We start from the raw sequence: 21616 nt of genomic DNA on the forward strand, positions 1-21616 counted from the left end.
ATCTTATCCGCATGGCTGTAACGGATCGTGCAGCCACGTCTCGATCCCTGAGTCAACAGATGGGGACGTTTGCAAGACAACAACCATCTGCACGAACAGTTCGACGACGTTTGCACCAGTATGGACTATCAGCTCGGAAACCATGGCTGCGGTTACCCTTGACGTTGCATCACAGACAGGAACGCCTGCGATGGTGTACTCAACGATGAACCTGGGTGCACGAATGGCAAAACGTCGTTTTTTCGTATGAATCCAGGTTCTGTATACAGCATCATGGTGGTCGCATCCGTGTTTGGCGACATCGCGGTGATCGCACATTGGAAGCGTGTATTCGTCATCGCCATACTGGCGTATCACCCGGCGTGATGGTATGGGGTGCCATTGGTTAGACGTCTCGGTCACCTCTTGTTCGCATTGACGGCACTTTGAACAGTAAACGTTACATTTCAGATGTGTGACGACCCGTGGCTCTACCCTTAATTCGATCCATGCGAAACCCTACATTTCAGCAGGATAATGCACGACCGCATGTTGCAGGTCCTGTATGGGCCTTTCTGGATACAGAAAATGTTTGACTGCTGCCCTAGCCAGCACATTCGCCAGAGCTCTCACCAATTGAAAACGTCTGGTCAATGGTGGCCGAGCATCTGGCTCGTCACAATACGCCAGTCACTACTCTTGATGAACTGTGGTATCGTGTTGAAGCTGCATGGGCAGCTGTACCTGTACACGCCATCCAAGCTCTGTTTGACTCAATGCCCAGGCGTATCAAGGCCGTTATTACGGCCAGAGGTGGTTGTTCTGAGTACTGATTTCTCAGGATCTATGCACCCAAATTGCGTGAAAATATAATCACATGTCTGTTCTAGTATAATATATTTGTCCAATGAATGCCCGTTTATCATCTGCATTTCTTCTTGGTGTAGCAATTTTAATGGCCAGTCGTGTAGACATGTTCTGCAAGTAAAATATATTACTGTTGTGCCCACAAATATGAATAATAAATGAAGTATTATTTTTGGGGGAAGGAAGATTTGAGTTTAACGTCCAGTCGATGACAAGGTCATCAGAGACGGAGCACAAGGACGGATTGGGAAACGATAAGTAACAAAATCGCTAGTGTCCTTTTAAAATGCTCGAGCTTAGCATTCACCGTAACAATACAAGAAGGTAAAGAATTTGCTGTTCCCGACGAAAGTAAGTCTTGGTGTCAGTGTTCCTAGCACTTATAACGTTCCTTTAAAGTGCAGTGGCTTCATCAGCCCACACTACAGTGTCACTAGATTTTGCACTTAACCTACGCCAACTCTCCACATACTAGACGTTGCTGAGCACAGCCTCACAAACAATCATAAAATTCTGTTTGACAGGACGAAGATGTTGTTCCATGCATAGACTTACTAGGATTCTGTTATCAAGGAATCCGTTGAGATCAGGTTGTGTAACAGTAAGTTTAACCGGAACAGCCACTATACTCTCAGTGATGATGCATGGAAGTGGGTGCCCTATACTTCCTGTCAATCGTAAAAATTCTTCCCCTCTCTCGTAATTTCTCTTTGGTGACGTGTTTCCAGATGCTTCTAAGTCTGCCATGCATTCTGCCACCTGCTGAAATCCAGCTCGGCAAATCTTTTTCAATAACGTCATTAATTTTCTTAGTGCATGCCACCTTCAGTTTCTGTTTTTCTCCTTCTCCTTCTTCTTCTACTTCTTCTTCTTTTTCTTCTTCTTCTTCTTCCTTTTCCCATAGACTGACGAGTCCCCTCATTAGTCTTCATAGATAAGTTACGATACTGTAATATGCGAATAAGAAGACGCATAATGAGAAACGTTCGTGCTACATACTTCCCATTGCTCGCAACCTACAACCAACATATGTAACAAATTTCAGGCATCTCGTCCTGATGTTTGCACTTAAGACTCTTCAGGGAAGAAAAATGTTAGCCGAGTAGGAATGAGGGTGCATCTTGAGAAGCGTGTAACCAGAGGTCACGTGACCTCGTACGACGGCCTGCTGATGTTTAAATGACACACTTCTGCCGGCGGACGATGAAAAAGCAGTTCGGGTGCTCTTACACTTCCGGCACGCTGCGCTGCACACTGGATTAACTCTCAGAACACAGCTGAGGCAGCAGTCGGCGAAGACACGCACTTCTCAGTGTGTACATTATCGCCTTCTATAGCGGGACCTGTACCGGAGAGTCAAAGTCCATTCCGCAGTCTAGGAAAAAGTTGGGGAAAGAACCTTCACACTCGACTGTCTGTTGCATGAATGTGGTTCACTTTCTGCTTGAGGCAAGTCTTAACTTATACACGTAACTAACTGTTTGCCCACGCCCGCATGTACGTCTGGCTCTAAGGCAGATAAGTTACATTACAGGGGAATGACTTTCCTCAGGCCCTGTTGTTGGGGAAGTTCGCAATCTGCAAACTTTAAAAGAGGGGGTTATTTAACAGTACCAGAATGTGTATGATATTTCTTCTCTTATCTCGGTCCTGGACATTGTACGCTACATTTTATTGAACTTTTTGTCTTACACTGGAGCTGTTGCGCATCCCAAGGGCACTGTACTCTCACGTAGACCAACGGACTTTCCGCAGTCAAGTCACTTCACTTAGCCGAACGCAGGCCAAAGTCTTTCAAAGCATCATGTAACAGCGAGTGTGTGAGTACCTAGAACTGAATAAGATATTAAATACCTCACAGTTTGTCGAACTCTGCAAAAATAGAAAAGCAAAATGTAAAATTTTTAGGCATTATACTTGACAAACGACCACGGAACACCCATATTGAACACGAAAAGTTATGTTGTCAAAGAATGATGTATTTGCTGAAAAAACTTATGTACTGTATCACTTTTTAATATGTAAGCACAGAGTATTTTGCTTTTTTCAGTCTGTTTTAAGGCAGGGATTGAATCTGAGAAAAGACCAAGAAAATAAATGGAATTCTTGTGATTCAGAAGAGGGCATAATGGCAAAGGTAGACAACAGAAGGCACTGTAAACCCTTGTTCATTAAGTATAAGATTTTAACAGCAGTTGGTTTACATATTCATGATAGTGTTAATCACACACTTGCCGAACCATCTAAATAAATTGCACCAAATCAAAGGTATGATTCTAATACAACAACTTGTATTTCTCTGCTCTTACTGCAAAACATATTAGAAAAGCTAACAACAGATATGCACACATAGCAGTGTAGATGTATAACAAATTATCTAAATACGCCCCAAGCATCAAATCGAATTATTTAAGAAAACGACGCACAGTTTCTTGTTAGCTAAACCATTCTATTCATTAGAAGAATTTTTAGACATTCCCAGTAGGAGCATGACGATGTAAAAATGTATTTTTGTACAATTAATAAGTTAAGTGTACTGACGAGCTCTATTACATGCACTAATTCTGAATTAATAATAAAGAATTTGAATCTGAATCTAGAAAACGCACATAACACCCTTTTCTCAAAATCAAGCATGGTGCACGGATGTTGAGACACTGAAGAATCGCGGCTGCCATTCTCTCCATTTTATTGGAACCTGGCAAACTCTCTCCTTCGACATTATCAGCATAAAATTAAATACCCAAAATAATTCCAAAATGACAAATATCAAAACAATCATATCTTCAGCTTCAAAAAAATTAATTTGCTCTGATGCTTAATTCAGACCTGACCATCTGACCACAGCTAAAGTTCTAGATAGTGCGTCCTACCCTCCCTACAGTCCACCGTATTTACTTTAATGAAATAAATTCTTTTTATACATTACTATAGCTACAAACTTGATTCATTAGAGTTCTGTCTATCCGCAACAATCAAGAAATAAACCAAGTAACAGGCATATTTTTAAATTTGCACGTATGTGACAGATAATCTTTTACTCTAGACATCCATCCGGACATTGGAGTGGTTTTGAGATTGGTCCGGCTATCGTGATTCCCTTTCGCCTATTCAGACAAATGCCGTAGTTGTTTTACAAGCAGGCCACGGCGGCTCTCTCGCCAACTGCATCTGCAACGACTTCGACATCGGAATCAATAATCATCTCTAATGCTCTACCTACATTTTTTTGCTTTCTTCCGTCGAAAAGTGCTGTGTATACGACGGGGTAGTCATCACAGCTGGGCACAAGACGGTTAATCCGTTAATGGTTAAGTTTCGAAGCTTAAGTTTTCGAGCAACGGATTAACTTTTAAGTTAATTTTTTAAAAAAAGTTAACGAAATCTGTAACTTCCGTTAACATTCTTTCAGTCCGTTAATCGTTAATTAGGTACTTACTATTTATGACAAAAATGACGCCGCACCGCCTGTGGAAATTATGTTCTGACAAGTACGGATGATGTAGGTGTGTGGCTACGCCGGGATGCGTGCGATTGATGTAAGCAATCGAATACGGGCGAGAATAGTTAGGCATTGTTTGTTTATTGTTGTTTGTGTGCTGAGTTCTCGTTAAGAACGACTTTTTGTTTGTGAACTGACTGTGGAAACGATCATGGAATCGGGTTCTAGCTCTGCGGCTGATGAAAATCCGTGGCCGCATTTAGGTGGTTGGGTTAATTTTTTATTCAGATAGGGAGAACAAATACTTTCCGACTGTAAACTGTGCTTGCCTAAAAAAAAATCAACAATTAGCGTTAACAATTTGAAAGAAGACGTAAGGTGCGAACATGAATCGCGATATGCACTTTGAAGAAACAATGAATACAGGGGCCGGTCGAGGAAGACCAAAAAGAAAAATCAGTCTTGGCCATTCGGATATCAGCAGCAGTAATCCGGTTAAAAGAATGCGACAGAGTGAATAGTACTGGAAATTTTTTTGGCATTGCAGAAATTAGCAGCGGCGAGTATCAACCTAGTGTGTACCAACACATAGTAAACTTTTTTGTTGTGAACATGATACCTTTACAAGTCGTCAAGTAGAAGTCATTTGAGAAGGCGATAAAGACTTTGAACACCAACAAAAGTTACATTTCGAGGAGAACATTGGGCAGACGCGTCATTGAGGAGCATATTCGATTGAAGCGACATCTTATTAGGTAAGCAGATACTTTTTTTATTGAAATTCCAACAAACCTACCTACGAGTACTTCGCGAGTACGAATCATTACCTTTAAAAAATCATTTTGACAACAAAGATAAGATTAACTTTTATTTTTATGAAGTGTGGTGTAGTCTTTTTGTACAGGGCCTTTAGAACCTTATGTACAGGCAGACATCATTTTAACGGTATAGATTTTAGATTATTACGTGCTCTGTCGGATTAGCAGTTACGAGTTAACGATTAACTTACGATAAGTCTCCTGTAAAGCAATACACAGTACCACAGCAAGCATCTAGCCAAGACCACTGATAAAGTGCAGTTTCTTCTGATAATTCGTTTACGGCGGCACAGGAAATATTCTAACTGTATTAGGTCAATCCAGATGACTTCTTTAGCTGCTTGGATTGGTCTAACACAGCTGCAACATTCCTGCTGCTGCCAAAAACGAATTACTACACGATAGTTCACTGTATCAATATCATAGGGATGTGTTATTTTTTCCTCTAGTGGCTGCTGCGGTACTGTGGCGTGGTGATTTCTGCTGACCAGGGCTGCAGAAATGTACCTCCAAACAAACAAAAAATAACTGGGTAACTTTATGTTTTCGGTGCGACACAGTAATTAAAACGTTGACTACCCACTCGTACTTCGGCGCGTGTATCTTTCGTGAAAGACTTCACTATACAGTTTTCCTGCTTTACTCTGACGTATTTTGTGGAAGCCAGGAATCGGAGAAAACAGCAATTTAGTTTCTGTCACTTGTTCCAATTAATGACAGCAGACATGTTCGTGAGTGGCTACCGAACTGCAAGCAATTTGTCGACGAACTTGTGCGCGCGTCTGCAGTTGATCGTCATCTGTGACGTAACACAGGCGGCAGGTTGCGTGGAGGGGAGCGCTCATATACTCATCTGGTGCTTTCCGGCTCCAGTGCGTCTCCAGACGCAAGGCCGGTGGATTTAAAAAGCAGTTGCCCTGTGAAACGACCACACGTTACTTCCATTCGCGCAACGCAACGAGTTATAAACAAATTTAGACATTCGCAACAGTTGAAACACCTGTACCTGTAATTGCTTCACTTTTCATAAGTGAAACAAGCACCGCACCTGCAATTGTTTAATGACAGTGACATACGACACACCATGGTCTTACACCCAGAGGCAACAAATGGATGGAACTCAGTTAATACATTGCCATCAACAGTAACAGATAATGTCATACTCTGCAAGGTATTCACATTAAGTGTATAACACTTTTCATTAATTTTTTTCCCCCAGAACTTGAATGCTCTGTAGAGTAGTTCAACATTTATCCCACAACTCAAAAAATTGTTTGTCACAAAACAGAATTTTATGTAAGGACTGGCTTAACTAAGCTTCTTGTAAATTGACTATGATAAATTAAAGAACTTAACACAGTTGTATCAGTAATTTGTGAGAAAAATGTGAATGATTATTTAGGAAAGTGCATATTATTAATGTCAGCTGTAATTTCTTAACGTGGATCTGCTGTTACAGGTGCGTGGTCACCAGAGAGCTCCCTCAGGCTCTCGTGAGTTCAAGGAAATGACGAAACGAGATGCTCTCACTCAACTTCAGAGTGAATTTGAGAAGCTCCTCGGCACTGCCCCTGAAACCAAGAGAGCAGGCATAAGCAAGCAGTTCAATGGGTTTGAGAAGCTTTTTGAAAGATTTCTCAGTGAAGAGGGCCCTTCAATCGACTGGAATAGAATTGAAAAGCTACCAGAAGATGCGGTAAATCAGTATTACAGTTATACTTTCTCTGTAGCTAATTTCCTGTAATATTGTTTTGGTAAAACTCTTGTGATATTCATTAAATATTAAAATGACATTATTTGCTGCAGGTTAGAGACTACAGCACACTATCTCACCCATCAACCGATGTTGTCCACGATATGCTGGGTAAATTGGTTGTTGTCAAACTGAATGGTGGGCTTGGTACTTCAATGGGTTGCCATGGACCAAAATCTGTGATTCCAGTAAGAAGTGACCTGACATTTCTTGACCTGACTGTACAGCAGATAGAGGTAATGTTATTTTCATATTCCAGTTTTTTTTATTTGTGTTTAATTTTCCTGCTAGACAATCTCTAACTGTTGTTCACTTATAAAAATCTCTCTCTCTCTTACTATTTTTATATTCAGAATTTGCCTCTTGCCTCTTGGGCATTTGCATTTCTCAAAAAAATGAAGTTTACCTCAAGAGTGAGTGTACGACTTTGTAAATAAATGTGTTACAACATATGTTTTTTCTAACAGTTAGCTTGTTTTATATATGACACATATCAGATATTACACTATGGAGTCAAGCGATGTGATGAATTATCTGCCACTGGTATTGAGTGAGGTCCAGGTTTTTCTTCTCTTCTATGATTGTTTTCCATGGGATTTTCTGTGATCAATCACGACCACAGACTGTAATGTATTACAATAGTGAAGAAATGAAAAAAAAAAATAATCATCTTTAATAACAGTGTTGTCTTGGAAAAACTGTTCTGAAAATTTTTCCTACCTTTGTTTTTCCATCATATTTGGCCACTACAATAACTAAGAGCCTGTAGAACTGTGTGAACTACTAACTACAAGAACGATCCAATGATGAAATGAAAGTATTGGTTCTTCGGAGTTAAATTTATAGCCTGATTATAGAGACTACTTTGGCCTAAGATGAAGATAGATGGCAGAGGTTATGTTTCATAGAATAGAAGTATGTTAGCATATTATATCTGACTCTGAAAAGCATAAAGTTTTAATCTGCCAATTTTAGTGGTGGGGTATTGGAGGGGGAAGGAGTCTGTGATTCACATGCCTTAAATGCCAGTTCAGAGTGATTAATTACATTTTCCTCAATAACTGATAAGCTGATTTTCTGTAGGCTGCATGTTGTCATTAACAGTGATATTTGAAAGGCAACAGTCATAACAAATCACATAAACTCCCATAAAAATGAAAAGTAATGACTTTAATTACCAACAAGATTCTTGTTTTCTTTGATCAAACTTAGCTAATATGCTATTATAGTATACACAGTGTGCCTGTATGTTGTGAAAATCGTATATCTTACAGGCTAAGTTATAGTAAATTATATTGAAGAAACATACAATAAAAATGTAGGAGGAACATATATAAACCAGTTAGGTAGGTAGGAAGCAGTGGTTCAGTGTATTGCACATGAGAGAAATACTGACAGAACTTTTGAAGAAAGCTTTAGGGCTTTATATGGTGATGTTAAACTCATCCCAATTTTTATAAGCACACACAAAATAAGTGATTTTTATGTTTTCATATACAAAAATGTTATGGTTAATTAACTATACTTATTGAGAGTTATTTTAAGACACACTGCATGTGCAATTTAGGCCTAATAAAACATCTTTTTTCAGCATCTCAACAAAACATACAAGGCCAATGTTCCTCTAGTTCTCATGAATTCCTTCAACACTGATGAAGATACTCTGAAAATTATTAGAAAATACAAAGGTTTACAAATTGAAATCTATACATTCAATCAGAGTTGTTTCCCTCGGATTAACAGGGACTCTCTACTACCAGTTGCAAAAAACTGTGATGTAGAAATGGACATTGAAGCGTAAGTGTTATACAATATATTATTTCTGCAGATAGTGTCAGCATTTACATACAAGTTAATTATTTTTATTTTAGGTGGTATCCACCTGGACATGGAGACTTTTATGAAAGTTTTAAAAACTCAGGTCTCTTAAAGAAATTTATTGAACAGGTAATTTAGAAGCATACTTATACAGTACTGCAATAACAATATATGTGTCATTAAATTAAAGTACGTACATACTAACTATGAAATTCCTTTTGCAAGGGTCGGGAGTACTGTTTTGTTTCAAATATTGACAACCTTGGAGCAACAGTAGACCTCAATATACTGAATCTTCTCCTTCATCCAACTAAGAAGACTCCAGAGTTTGTTATGGAAGTAACAGACAAAACAAAAGCTGATGTTAAGGTATGTAAATATAATTGGTGTGAAATTGCAGACTCATCATTTGAACACTATGTAGTTTAAAGATCTGCCACTCTCTACCCTTGGGAAACTTTGAATACTGTCAGCACATTATCTGTACAAGGAGAATTCAAAAATTAAGTTACGCATTATGGCAGGTCAAGTAACTTTTATTGAATGCTACACTACACTTAAAAGTGACGCACATACATGGCTCTATTTTTCAACGTAGTCACCAAGTCTGTGTAAATAACAGTCAGAACATTCAGAACATTCTACCAGTTGCTAATACACATCCACTCCTTGGTCATGGAGTCATTCAGGAACCACTGTGTGAATGTTCTCATTCTCAGAAAATCTGAGACTGCTGTCAGTCAGTTCATTGATGGCTTGGGCATTGTTTTCCATCATCAGTGTTGATTGTTTTCCTTCTCCAGACTTATGTCAGTGTAGACTTAGCCTAACTGTTGGCACTATTTCACTGTGGCTGGATTCGACATAGGATTTGCTCCATATATACTCAGTTTTAATCTGCTTGCAATTTGTTTTCCCACAACAATTGTACTGTCCTGCATATGTCAACTTTGAAGTAAGTTTCCTGTTGTCAGGCCATTTCACTTCCACATGGTGTAGCACCTGTTATCTGCATTGCAGAGGAACTGTGTCTGCAGGAAAACTTGAACATGTACTCTCTTCTGACAATTTGTCTTTCTTGTTGTGCAATGGTATATCTTACTTTTTGAAGCTCCTTGTATTATTCTAGGTTGCATAAAATATTTTAATATGGTCCTTTCTTGGTGGCTCTGTTTTATTCCAATGTTGCATTTCTGCAGAAAAGATTTCTCAGGTGCTGAATTAAGAGAAAATCCTCATAATGTTCTCTCTTGACATCCTGAAGTACTGCACAGTTACAGTGTGTGCCAGAGACAAATAACTAATTTTCACTGTTGTAAAAGATACCACTACTGATGTCATTTGATACCACTTGTATATTAACTATAAGCAATTAAATCACTTTATTCATGTTTTAACCTATCACATGAACTACCTTACCACCCCCTTTAAATATAGACAGTGGCAAGATCACATGTTTTAGTCCTGTGTTTTTCCAGAATAAAATTAAGATAGTGTCGGAAGTTCCATGCGGCTTTTCGCGGATGATGCTGTAGTATACAGAGAAGTTGCAGCATTAGAAAATTGTAGCGAAATGCAGGAAGATCTGCAGCGGATAGGCACTTGGTGCAGGGAGTGGCAACTGACCCTTAACATAGACAAATGTAATGTATTGCGAATACATAGAAAGAAGGATCCTTTATTGTATGATTATATGATAGCGGAACAAACACTGGTAGCAGTTACTTCTGTAAAATATCTGGGAGTATGCGTGCGGAACGATTTGAAGTGGAATGATGATATAAAATTAATTGTTGGTTAGGCGGGTACCTGGTTGAGATTCATTGGGAGAGTGCTTAGAAAATGTAGTCCATCAACAAAGGAGGTGGCTCACAAAACACTCGTTCGACCTATACTTGAGTATTGCTCATCAGTGTGGGATCCGTACCAGATCGGTTTGACGGAGGAGATAGAGAAGATCCAAAGAAGAGCGGCGCGTTTCGTCACAGGGTTATTTGGTAACCGTGATAGCGTTACGGAGATGTTTAATAAACTCAAGTGGCAGACTCTGCAAGAGAGGCGCTCTGCATCGCGGTGTAGCTTGCTCGCCAGGTTTCGAGAGGGTGCGTTTCTGGATGAGGTATCGAATATATTGCTTCCCCCTACTTATACCTCCCAAGGAGATCACGAATGTAAAATTAGAGAGATTAGAGCGCGCACGGAGGCTTTCAGACAGTCGTTCTTCCCGCGAACCATACGCGACTGGAACAGGAAAGGGAGGTAATGACTGTGGCACGTAAAGTGCCCTCCGCCACACACCGTTGGGTGGCTTGCGGAGTATAAATGTAGATGTAGATGTAGATGTAGAAGAGAGCAGCTTTAATTGCAAGCAAATATTTCTTTTTTTATTGTCTAATGCCTGTCTTTCAGTGTTTGTAAGGAAGATGTCATGAAACAGAACTAGCATGTTAGCATTAGCACAGAAAGATTACAAAGGATATTTTAGATTTCTGTATTATAATACACATTTTACATATATCCCAGTACCTGCAGGAATAACTGTCTTTGCAGCATCAATATTATTTACTTTACTGCAAGAATTTATTGCTGCATTTAACTTGAAATGTAGTTTCCTGAGTGATCTAAAAAACAGGATTGATTTCCTAGATAATGTATTACATGATCTTACTTTCATACTGCTACAAACCACTGTTATTAAATGTGGACTACAAGAAACGTAAGCTGAAGCTGTTTCCTTCTTTTAATTTACATACTAAATATAAAAATAAGCGGACTGTTTGTAATGTATGTTAGCAGCACAGATGTACTTCAAAACCAACAATTTTTGTTATTGACTGATTTATTGTTTTGTAAATAAGCACTGTTAGAAACTTAATTAATATTAAACATGGCTGTTTACACTCCTGTCAAAAATTAATTGTACAAAATGAGATGTGATAAGTGAAATATTGATAACATATTTATTGAAAGTATTTTTTTGTTTTCTTGTAGGGTGGTACACTGATCCAATATGAAGACAAACTGCGTCTACTTGAAATTGCTCAGGTGCCAAAGGAGCATGTAGATGACTTTAAGTCTGTTAAGACTTTCAAGTTCTTTAACACAAACAATCTTTGGATCAAACTTGATGGTATGTAATTTGGACTCGTTTCATTCCGCTGCATTTTATGTGACATATAAGGACATTATCATATTATACTATGAGACCAAAGATGCTGCTGTATTTGATTACATTGTTTATTACTTTAAGCATATTTCAGTATGACTGCCATCTTCATGTTATATCAGCTGATCTTTATAGCTGTGTGACATCGATATTTCAGTTACTGTCACTGTTTTATAAGTTTGTTCCTTTGATGCTGTTGGAGCTATAGTAGATGTTAAATTTTTGTTGGAATAGTTACTTATGTTGTCATCAAATTATGAAAGTTTATTTTGCAATGACATTTCATGACAGCTGTATTGACAGTTGAGTCATTATTGTTTTTCTGCAAGCATGCAAACTGAGCTCAAAACTCCAGTATCATAGCGGTAGAATAGTTTATACAATGTAGCATTCAGATCTAGTTTTAAAAAGTGATACCTGTACATCATAATATCTTTGGTATATATCACTTCTAGTTGACTTTTTTAAAGTCAGTACTGCTATACTATTTTGTTGATTTATTTCTTTCAGCTATTGACCGAGTTGTGGAGGAAAAGACATTAAATATGGAAATTATAGTAAATCACAAAACTCTAGATAATGGTTTAAATGTGATACAGCTTGAAACAGCTGTGGGAGCAGCTATGAAGTGCTTCGATGGTGGTTTAGGTACTTTACTTTTAATCTTTTTTAAGTACAACACGCTTCAACTACTCCGTCAGTGTTTTATCACAAATCTGCACTTTCTGCATGCCTGCTATATGCTTTGACAAATATATTCATTTGACAGTGAACTGTATTAACGTCTTTCTAAGCCTTTTTAAAATAATTTTTATAACAGTTTGTAGCTAAAAGTGGACATTCAGCTCATATTACCAGAAGCTCCTATTTGCATCATTATTATTGGGTAGTCTTTCATTTGCTGATACCAGTGTGATTTGTATTGACTGCTCACTGAATGAGTTCATATGCTGGATTTGTTGTTACTTACAGTTTAACACAACAAGCACAGTTATCTGCCCTACGCCTAGCTAGATTTAAAACTTCACAGACAAGTATCAAATTAATGGAACTCTGTTTATTTCAGAGGTGGTAATACTGAGAATTGGGTTCTAGAATTCTCCTTTTGTTATCGCAGTGAAGGAAGTTAATATACAGCATGTTAAGCAGCATGTTATTTATCCATTTATACAAATGACCAAATGTATGAAAGACAAAATGGGAGACATCTCCCGCTTTTTATGAGGACAAATTGTTAGACTTTTGTCAGTTTGACCAGTTTTATCAAAGAATACCTTTGTGTCCCCAAAAAGAGACAACTGATTTCTTACACTATGAACTACAGCCTTTTGGTGATGGTGTATGTCCTGTGGCACTTATATTGGTCCCAAACATGGGCACTGTTCTTCTGGATGACACTGCCCCAATTCACCCCGCTATTTCTGCCCAGCCACCATTTGCTGAATACATAAGTGAATTTTAATACCCCACATTCCATGTCCATCACCCAACTTTAACTGCTTCAAGCATCTGTGGTGGGTTTTAGAGGACAGAATCTGTCACAAATTACCTCCATAACCATCACTCTACTAAATAGATAGATATACTTTTTGTTCCATAGACCTCTAGTGAGGAAATCTGCAAGGATGTAGAACTTGTCATAGAAACAAAAATATGAAATTCATATTTCCAAAGAAAAAATATCCTAATGTTTCTTCCACAGATTTTAAGTTAAATGATCCTCCAAGAAGTGGACCAAGTAAAAAAATTGAAACCTGTTTTCATTTAAAAGTTAGTACCAAACATATTACAAAGATGGAAATCCTTGAGTGATCATGAAAGGTTCACTAATGTGTGAGCAAGAATTGTGGGTGACAGACTCATAGGGCCATATATGTTACCAGACACATTAATTGATGCTTTTTATCATCAATTTCAATGCTACAAGCTACCTACACTTTTGGGAAACATTACCATTGCACAAAGACAATAGATGGTGTTCATGCACTATGGTACATCATCTCATTTTCTGTGTCTTGTATGACAGTACGTAACAGTGACAATTAATGAGTGTTGTATTAGTGAAGGGGGTCAAGTAACCTGCCTGTGAAGAAAACATCAGATTTGTTGCTTGTTATGAGTAATGTGTACAGCTTAAATCATGGATCACTTATAATGAGTCCACAACGGATGTTTCCAACTACTCCACTTGTGAAACTTGGGGAAAATCATTCACATAACCTTAATCCTTTAGGTTTCTGGCTATGGGGAGTCATCAACAATATGCACACATTAGAGGAGCATGTGTCCCACACGTTTGTCAGAATTGAAGGGCAGTCATGCATGTTTGCAGGAGTTTGTGATTTTTTGGGAAGGAATGCCGAAGGATGTGTAAGAATGTGTGGTAGCCACATTGAGCACCCCCTGTAGGGTCAACAAATGGATAACTATCATAGAACAGACTGGCTCTTACCACAAAACGTATTTCATTTCTGTTCTAGTATCACTGTATTTTTTGTTTCCACACTTAAAACTGAAAACACTGTTTTCAAAACCTTATGGAGAAACAAATGAATATTATAAATACTAAAATTTATTAAATTTTAGTTAGCAGTGAAGATGTTGAACTGAAATAAACATATCTCTAGCCATGAATTGATGAGCAGAATGTAAGTATATTTGACAACTATTGATTGCTAACTCATTGTGCATAGTCAATCCATTGGTTCCAATATATGGTTGCTGCTGTTTTAAAACTTTGTATGTGAAGGCAACAAACTTCTTTTTTGTCAGCAGGTTTGAGTAAGGTCACTTTTATGATTTACATTAGTGAATCATTATTAAAAGGGTAGGGAACTCATGCAGTTATCAACAATACTATAGTTTATCTAAGCTCTTAATGTATAACATCTTAGACAAAACAACTAGCATAATGATAAAATTCGATAATACAGTTTCTGGATCATCCCTGTCAGGTCATCGCCTGTAATACATGGGAGATTTGTTAGCACAACATCCTTAAGAGAAATTTTGCTATATTTTAATTCTGGTACTGCCTATTTAATTATTGATGGAAGCATAAACAAAAACATTCTACCACCTTTCATTTGCTTTTGGTAAATGCTTAATTGTCCACTCCCATTGATCAAATGCAAAGCCACTTTAACAGTTGGTGATTTAAATATGTCTCTTGGTTCACAGCATAGCAGTAGTTTACAAAGTCACAGTGGAAATATTTCAGCAACTTCTACCTTTCATTCACAGAACTTGTAGCTCATCTTAACATATTGTTAAAGAACATTGGATATGTATTGGTTTTAATGCAAATATTCATATCTAGTTGTCTATGCTTACTTGTGTGTTACAGGGATAAATGTGCCCAGAAGTCGTTTCCTGCCTGTGAAGAAAACATCAGATTTGTTGCTTGTTATGAGTAACTTGTACAGCTTAAATCACGGATCACTTGTGATGAGTCCACAGCGGATGTTTCCAACAACTCCACTTGTGAAACTTGGGGAAAATCATTTTGCAAAGGTAAATAAATACATGAACATTGATTTTTTTGACCTAGCTCTTCCCCAAATATCCAATTTCTTTTACACTTTGTCTTATAAACTCAATCAGAAGTCTGTTCCTTATAAGCTCAGTACTGTTTTCTAATAATATGAAATAATGAATCATGTAACTCAATGTACTGAAACAGTATAAACTATTGTAAAATGAATGCACATAATCTGATCAAAGTATCAGAACACCTATTACTAGATATTAATAAGAGGTGTTTCAACCCTTTCCCTTTATAATAGATTGAAGTTTGCTGCAGACACTTTCAACAATGTGTCTAAATGTCTGTGGAGGTATGGCAGCCCATTCTTCCTCAAGCGCCAAATACAGAGAAGGTAGTGATAGACACTGCAGTCTGGAGCAAACTTGGCATTCTAACACATCCCAAAGTTGTTCCATTGGGTTCACATCAGAACTCTGGGCATGCTAGTCCATTTCAGGAATGTTATTGTATACAGATCATTGCCTCACACATACTGCTCTGTGACAGGATGCAATGTCATGCTGATACAGACACTCGTCATCTCTGAACTCTTCCCCTACTGTACACAGTACACACCCTAACCATGAAAAACACCCCCGTACCAAAATACTACCTCCTCCACATTTCACTGTAGACGCTACAAATGATGGCAGGTAATGTTCTACAGCAATCACCAAATCCAAATACACTACTGGCCATTAAAATTGCTACACCACGAAAATGGCGTGCTACAGACATGAAATTTAATCGACAGGAAGAAGATGCTGTGATATGCAAATGATTAGCTTTTCAGAGCATTCACACAAGGTCGGCGCCGGTGGCGACACCTACAATGTGCTGACATGAGGAAAGTTTCCAACCCATTTCTCATGCACAAACAGCAGTTGACCAGTGTTGCCTGGTGAAATGTTGTTGTGATGCGTCGTGTAAGGAGAAATGCGTATCATCACGTTTCCAACTTTGATAAAGGTTGAGTTGTAGCCTATCGCGATTGCGGTTTAACATATTGCGACATTGCTGCTCACGCTGGTCGAGATCCAATGACTGTTAGCAGAATATGGAATTGGTGGGTCCAGGAGGATAATACGGAATGCCGTGATGGATCCCAACGGCCTCGTATCACAAGCAGTCGAGATGACAGGCACCTTATCCGCATGGCTGTAATGGATCGTGCAGCCACATCTCGATCCCTGAGTCAACAGATGGGGTCGTTTGGAAGACAACAACCATCTGCACGAGCAGTTCGACGATGTTTGCAGCAGCATGGACTATCAGCTCGGAGACCATGGTTGCGGTTACCCTTGATGCTGCATCACAGACAGGAGTGCCTCTGATGGTGTACTCAATGACAAACCTGGGTGCACAAAAGGCAAAACGTCATTTTTTTGGATGAATCCAAGTTCTGTTTACAGCATCATGATGGTCGCATCTGTGTTTTGTGACATCGCGGTGAACGCACATTGGAAGCGTGTATTCGTCATCGCCATACTGGCGTATCACCCGGCGAAATGGTATGGGGTGCCATTGGTTGCACATCTCGGTCACCTCTTGTTCGCATTGACGGCACTTTGAACAGTGGACGTTACAGTTCAGATGTCTTACAACCCATGGCTCTACCCTTCATTCGATCCCTGCGAAACCCTATATTTCAGCGGAATAATGCACGACCACACATTGCAGGTCCTGTACGGGCCTTTCTGGATACAGAAAATGTTTGACTGCTGCCCTGGCCAGTACATTCTCCAGATCTCTCACCAATTGAAAACATCCCGTCAATGGTGGCCGAGCAACTAGCTCATCATGATACGCCAGTCACTACTCTTGATGAGCTGTGGTATCGTGTTGAAGCTGCATGGGCAGCTGTACCTGTACAGGCCATCCAAGCTCTGTTTGACTAAATGTCCAGGTGTATCATTATGGCCAGAGGTAGTTGTTCTGGGTACTGATTTCTCAGGATCTATGCACCCAAATTGCATGAAAATGTAATCACATGTCAGTTCTAGTACAATATATTTGTCGAATGAATACCCCTTTATCATCTGCATTTCTTCTTGGTGTAGCAATTTTAATGGCCAGTAGTGTACTTCCATTGGAATACCACAGGGTGAAATGTGGTTTATCACTCCAGATCACTGTCCAGTGGTGTCACTCTTTAGACCACCTCAAGCATCATTTACCACTGGCTGCAGAAATGTGTTGCTTATGAGTAGTTGCTCAGCCTTTGTACCTCTTTCTTTTTAACTCCCTACACACAGTCACTGTGGTAGCTGGACTGCTGGTAGTGCTTTGGAACTCACGAGTGATTCCTTCTTCTAATATCATGAAATTTTATACAACCACTATCCACAGTCTGTTTTTACACAGTAGAAACTTTTAGACATCTGATGTAAACAGTGAAAGTTGATACAGACTGTTACAAATTCTACATCTCTGAATTCACTGAATTGTATCTAACTTTTTTTTAATTATTAGCAGCATTCTGTCATGTGCAACATTGTTATATCAACTAAAAGAGGTGATAGAGTGGCTAAGGAAACTGATGTGTATTCAGGAAGAGCAGGGTTAAAATCTGTGCAGCGCTCCAGATTTAAATTTTGATTCCTCAGCATCATTTCAGGTGAATGCTAGGATCATGCCTTTGAAAAGACCATGGTAAAAGTTCTTCTGTATCCTTGTCCAGTACAAACTTGTATTGGTCTTTAGTGTCCTTGATACTGATGAACATTTAACTCTCTGTACTTATGAGAAATAAACAATGGAAAGCATGGACTTTTTTGATGCAAACTTTCAGCTCCGTCATAAGTTATCAGACACTTTGGAATTTAGGTGTTATACCCAATTCTGCTGTAAAGTTAAATAAACTTAAGTGATAATCTGAGGCAAGGTATTCAACTGGAAATCTGCGAATTGCTTGATGTTTCTGAGGTGATGTATGAAGCTGTCCTGATATTAACTCTGGAGGGTTATAAAACTTTATGGAGTTCTTACAAAATTAGGATAACTAAATAAATGAAGGAGGTGTTTGGATGGTTTGACCATCCAGTGAAAAATGTTCCAAAGCTACAAGACAGATACTCTGCGTCCTGGCTCCTTTCGGAAGATACGGAAGCCTAACCATCCCTATAGACCTATAATTGCTGGTTTTGTAATATGTATGATCAGTATCAATAATAACAATATTCAATTTTAGACTTACGACCATTAAAATTGAAGAACTGCAAAGGTGGCATGCTCTAAATGTCAAATTGGTATGAGGTAAACTTCTTGTATTGATAGGCAAATGATTAACATTTTAGTGAAACTGTACAAAGTATATGGGGCAGTCAAATGAAAATGAGACAGATGGAAAAAAGTCAGTAAACTGTTTCCCATTGTGAAACAAGATGGTCATTGTCTGTGTGGAAAAATGGTTGTGGTTGCATACAGAACCATGATTGTACTGAGACGTGCAGCTCTTCATCTGAAGCAAATCAATGGCCATGCATGTTTTTCTTTCTTTTCTTCTTGATTTAGATTCCATAAATCCAATACAGCAAGACATTCACATGGATGTAGGATGTGTAGGATTATTACAAATTATACAAAAGGAACACAAGAGGAGATATACAAGGATTGGAACTTAAATAGTGGCAACTATTTATTCACATCTGATACAAAAGAGTTACATGTTTGCACCTGTTACTGTCCTTAAAAGAAGTCACTGGCATTGTGTAGAACCCATTGCCAGCAATGTAGAAGGCATAGTATACCGTTAGCAGAGCCTGTTCTGTTGATGATGTGAATGGAGTGGTCTAAAGTTATGGTGATTCTCATGTACGACTGTGATGGTGTTATCCTAATGCATTACGTTCCTCCACAGCAGACTGTCAATGCACAGTATTACTGTTCATTTTTGGAGCATCACCTGTGAGGAGTGAGGTACTCATCCATCCTTCATCACTTATCCTGTGATGTGAAAAATTTAAAAGATTGTAAGAAGAATTTGAGAAAGAGAGAGAGAGTTTATGTGTGTGTTGATCACTGAACTCCTCAAATATGTGGTGTATGCTTACCTCTACTGCTTCTACAATTTGTAATGCATACAGGATTTTCCACTATTGTAGTAAAAGTAGTGAATTGCTACATGATGCAGCAACTGTGAGTGTCTTATTGCTCCTTTGCATTATGGAAGTAAGACAATGTGGAGGAGGTGGAATAATTGCTGAATGCTACTGTGATGTCAGAGCACCAGCTGACTGTGCTGAGTAGTCAGAGAACATCTATGTACTACTGGCATTTCAGGAGAAAATGCTAAAGTGTACATGTTGACAAATGTTTTTCTTCCTATTTATGTTTATGTTCTCCAATGATATCTCTTTAAAACCACATAAAACTGCAGGAAATTTGCTTTTGGGTAGGCTCCTCCTGGAATGCACACAATTTTTTCTTCTTTTTACCTAGACTTGTTTCACTAAAGTTACAGCATCATCAGTGAGTTTCTACTTTGTTTCTATTAAATAAATTTTTTTCTTCACTATTTTTACATGCAGTAGTATTTCAGTTTTTAAGAAAAGTATTCACAAATTTTAAAACAGACAAAAAACTTTTTTATATACACGGTATCTGAGGAGGAATGAACAGTATTCAGGGATATGACAGGTACAATCATTTGAAGCAGAAAAACTTCAGATGGACACATGTCCTATTTTGGATGTTTCCTGAGATAGAACAAATTTAATGTACATTTTTATTTATTTTTGAATATGTTGTCAGGTTTACACATGTAAACACATAAAACAGTTGGTAAACATTACAGCATGTGTTTCACAAAGTATTTAGTTAATTGAAAAATATGTATTTTTAACATGTTCACTTCTAAGCATTATCATATAGGTTACAGTAGAGCTGTTGCACAGTTCACAATAAATGTTTGACTATCCCATCATCAACTTCAACGCATTTTTAAACTACTGGGAGACTGTATGGTGTTGCTTGTCAGAGTGCCTCTGCACATTCCCTAACGAACGCAGCAGTATCCATAATGTGACCAAGCAGTTCATCTCATGTATTCACCTTTTGTTTGTACACCTCAGACTTCATTCAACCCCATAAACAAATATGGTGTAAGGTATGGATGATCTTGGTGGTCAGTGATTTGTACTACAACGATCAATTCAGCAGTTATCGTAATTGTGGTTGGGATGTTCCCACACATGTCTGGTAAAATGTGGAGGGGTTTCATCATGCTGTAAGTACAGTGTAGTCCGCCTGGCCAAAGGGACATTCTCAAGGTGTTCAGCAAATGAATTTTCCAAAAACTCCTAGTAATTCTGCCCCATCATGTGCTTTTCTAAATTGACTGAACCTATCAACATGTTACCATCATATCACCCCAAACTTTGATAAAAAAAAACTAACTTTTAAATTGGTTTCCGCTGTAGTGTGTGGGTTTCCCTATGACCATTAATGATTAACATGTGTTGTTGATTCCATTCTGTATAAACATGGCTTTCCCAGTGAATACTGTCAATGGAACCAAATAATGATTTTCATTTAACCAGTGACATAATTCAAGTCTTGCGGCATTGTTGTCAATGTGAAGATTGTGGATACGTTGTATTTGAAATGGGTACAAGTTTTCCGCATGTAATATTCACCATACAGAAGTTTGTGGGATACTGATACAGCACAGAAAGTCACCATGTGCTGGTAGTAGGACTACGCAGCACCATTTCAACAGTAAGTTGGTATTCTTGCACACGCTGTTGAACTACATGTCCAGAAGAAAAATGGGAACATGAAATAATGGCTGTTTCACACAACGTGCTGAAAATTCAACTGAACACTCTATGATCAGGAATTTAATGTATCGGAATGCACCAACAGCATTCTTTGACAGCAGCAGGAGCACTACCATAGCAGGCACTGTAAACATTTTAGCCGGCACCATTATGTGTACAAAGACAGTTAACCAATGATTCTTTCTGCTTCACTCTCAGTCCCTCAAACTACTTCACTCGTGACACATTCAACAGGCTAGTTCAATGGCAGAAAGACATCCTGAGCAGTGAGGTTGAAAGCAATGAGGTGGATTGTTCTACAATAAAACGCCAAAGAGCTTGTGTGGGTAAGAAACATACTTGTATGTGCATGCCACTAGCCCAAAAACAAATGGAGTCTGTCTTGTAAAACTATTCAGAATAGGGCATATGTCCATATGAAGTTTTTTGCTTCAGATAAGTGTTCCTGTCATACTCCTGAATATTGA

The 21616-nt window shown here is 38.5% G+C and overlaps 1 protein-coding gene across 3 annotated transcripts in view; it reads left to right on the plus strand.

The window, feature by feature from the left end:
- Positions 1–21616, plus strand: part of LOC124555044 (UTP--glucose-1-phosphate uridylyltransferase-like) — a 225491-nt gene that overhangs the window by 189943 nt on the left and 13932 nt on the right. For 2 of the 3 annotated variants that reach the window (XM_047128816.1, XM_047128815.1), the window contains exons 2-9: positions 6566–6802; positions 6913–7095; positions 8451–8656; positions 8731–8806; positions 8903–9046; positions 11669–11807; positions 12354–12491; positions 15190–15356. In XM_047128816.1, the coding sequence (XP_046984772.1) occupies positions 6566–6802; positions 6913–7095; positions 8451–8656; positions 8731–8806; positions 8903–9046; positions 11669–11807; positions 12354–12491; positions 15190–15356 (1290 nt within the window). Of the gene's footprint in view, positions 1–5974; positions 6278–6565; positions 6803–6912; positions 7096–8450; positions 8657–8730; positions 8807–8902; positions 9047–11668; positions 11808–12353; positions 12492–15189; positions 15357–21616 lie in introns of those variants that run through there. The other variant, XM_047128814.1, reaches the window with a different exon arrangement.

This window comes from Schistocerca americana, chromosome X (assembly GCF_021461395.2).
Source record: "Schistocerca americana isolate TAMUIC-IGC-003095 chromosome X, iqSchAmer2.1, whole genome shotgun sequence".
Taxonomy (NCBI): Eukaryota; Metazoa; Arthropoda; class Insecta; order Orthoptera; family Acrididae; genus Schistocerca; species Schistocerca americana.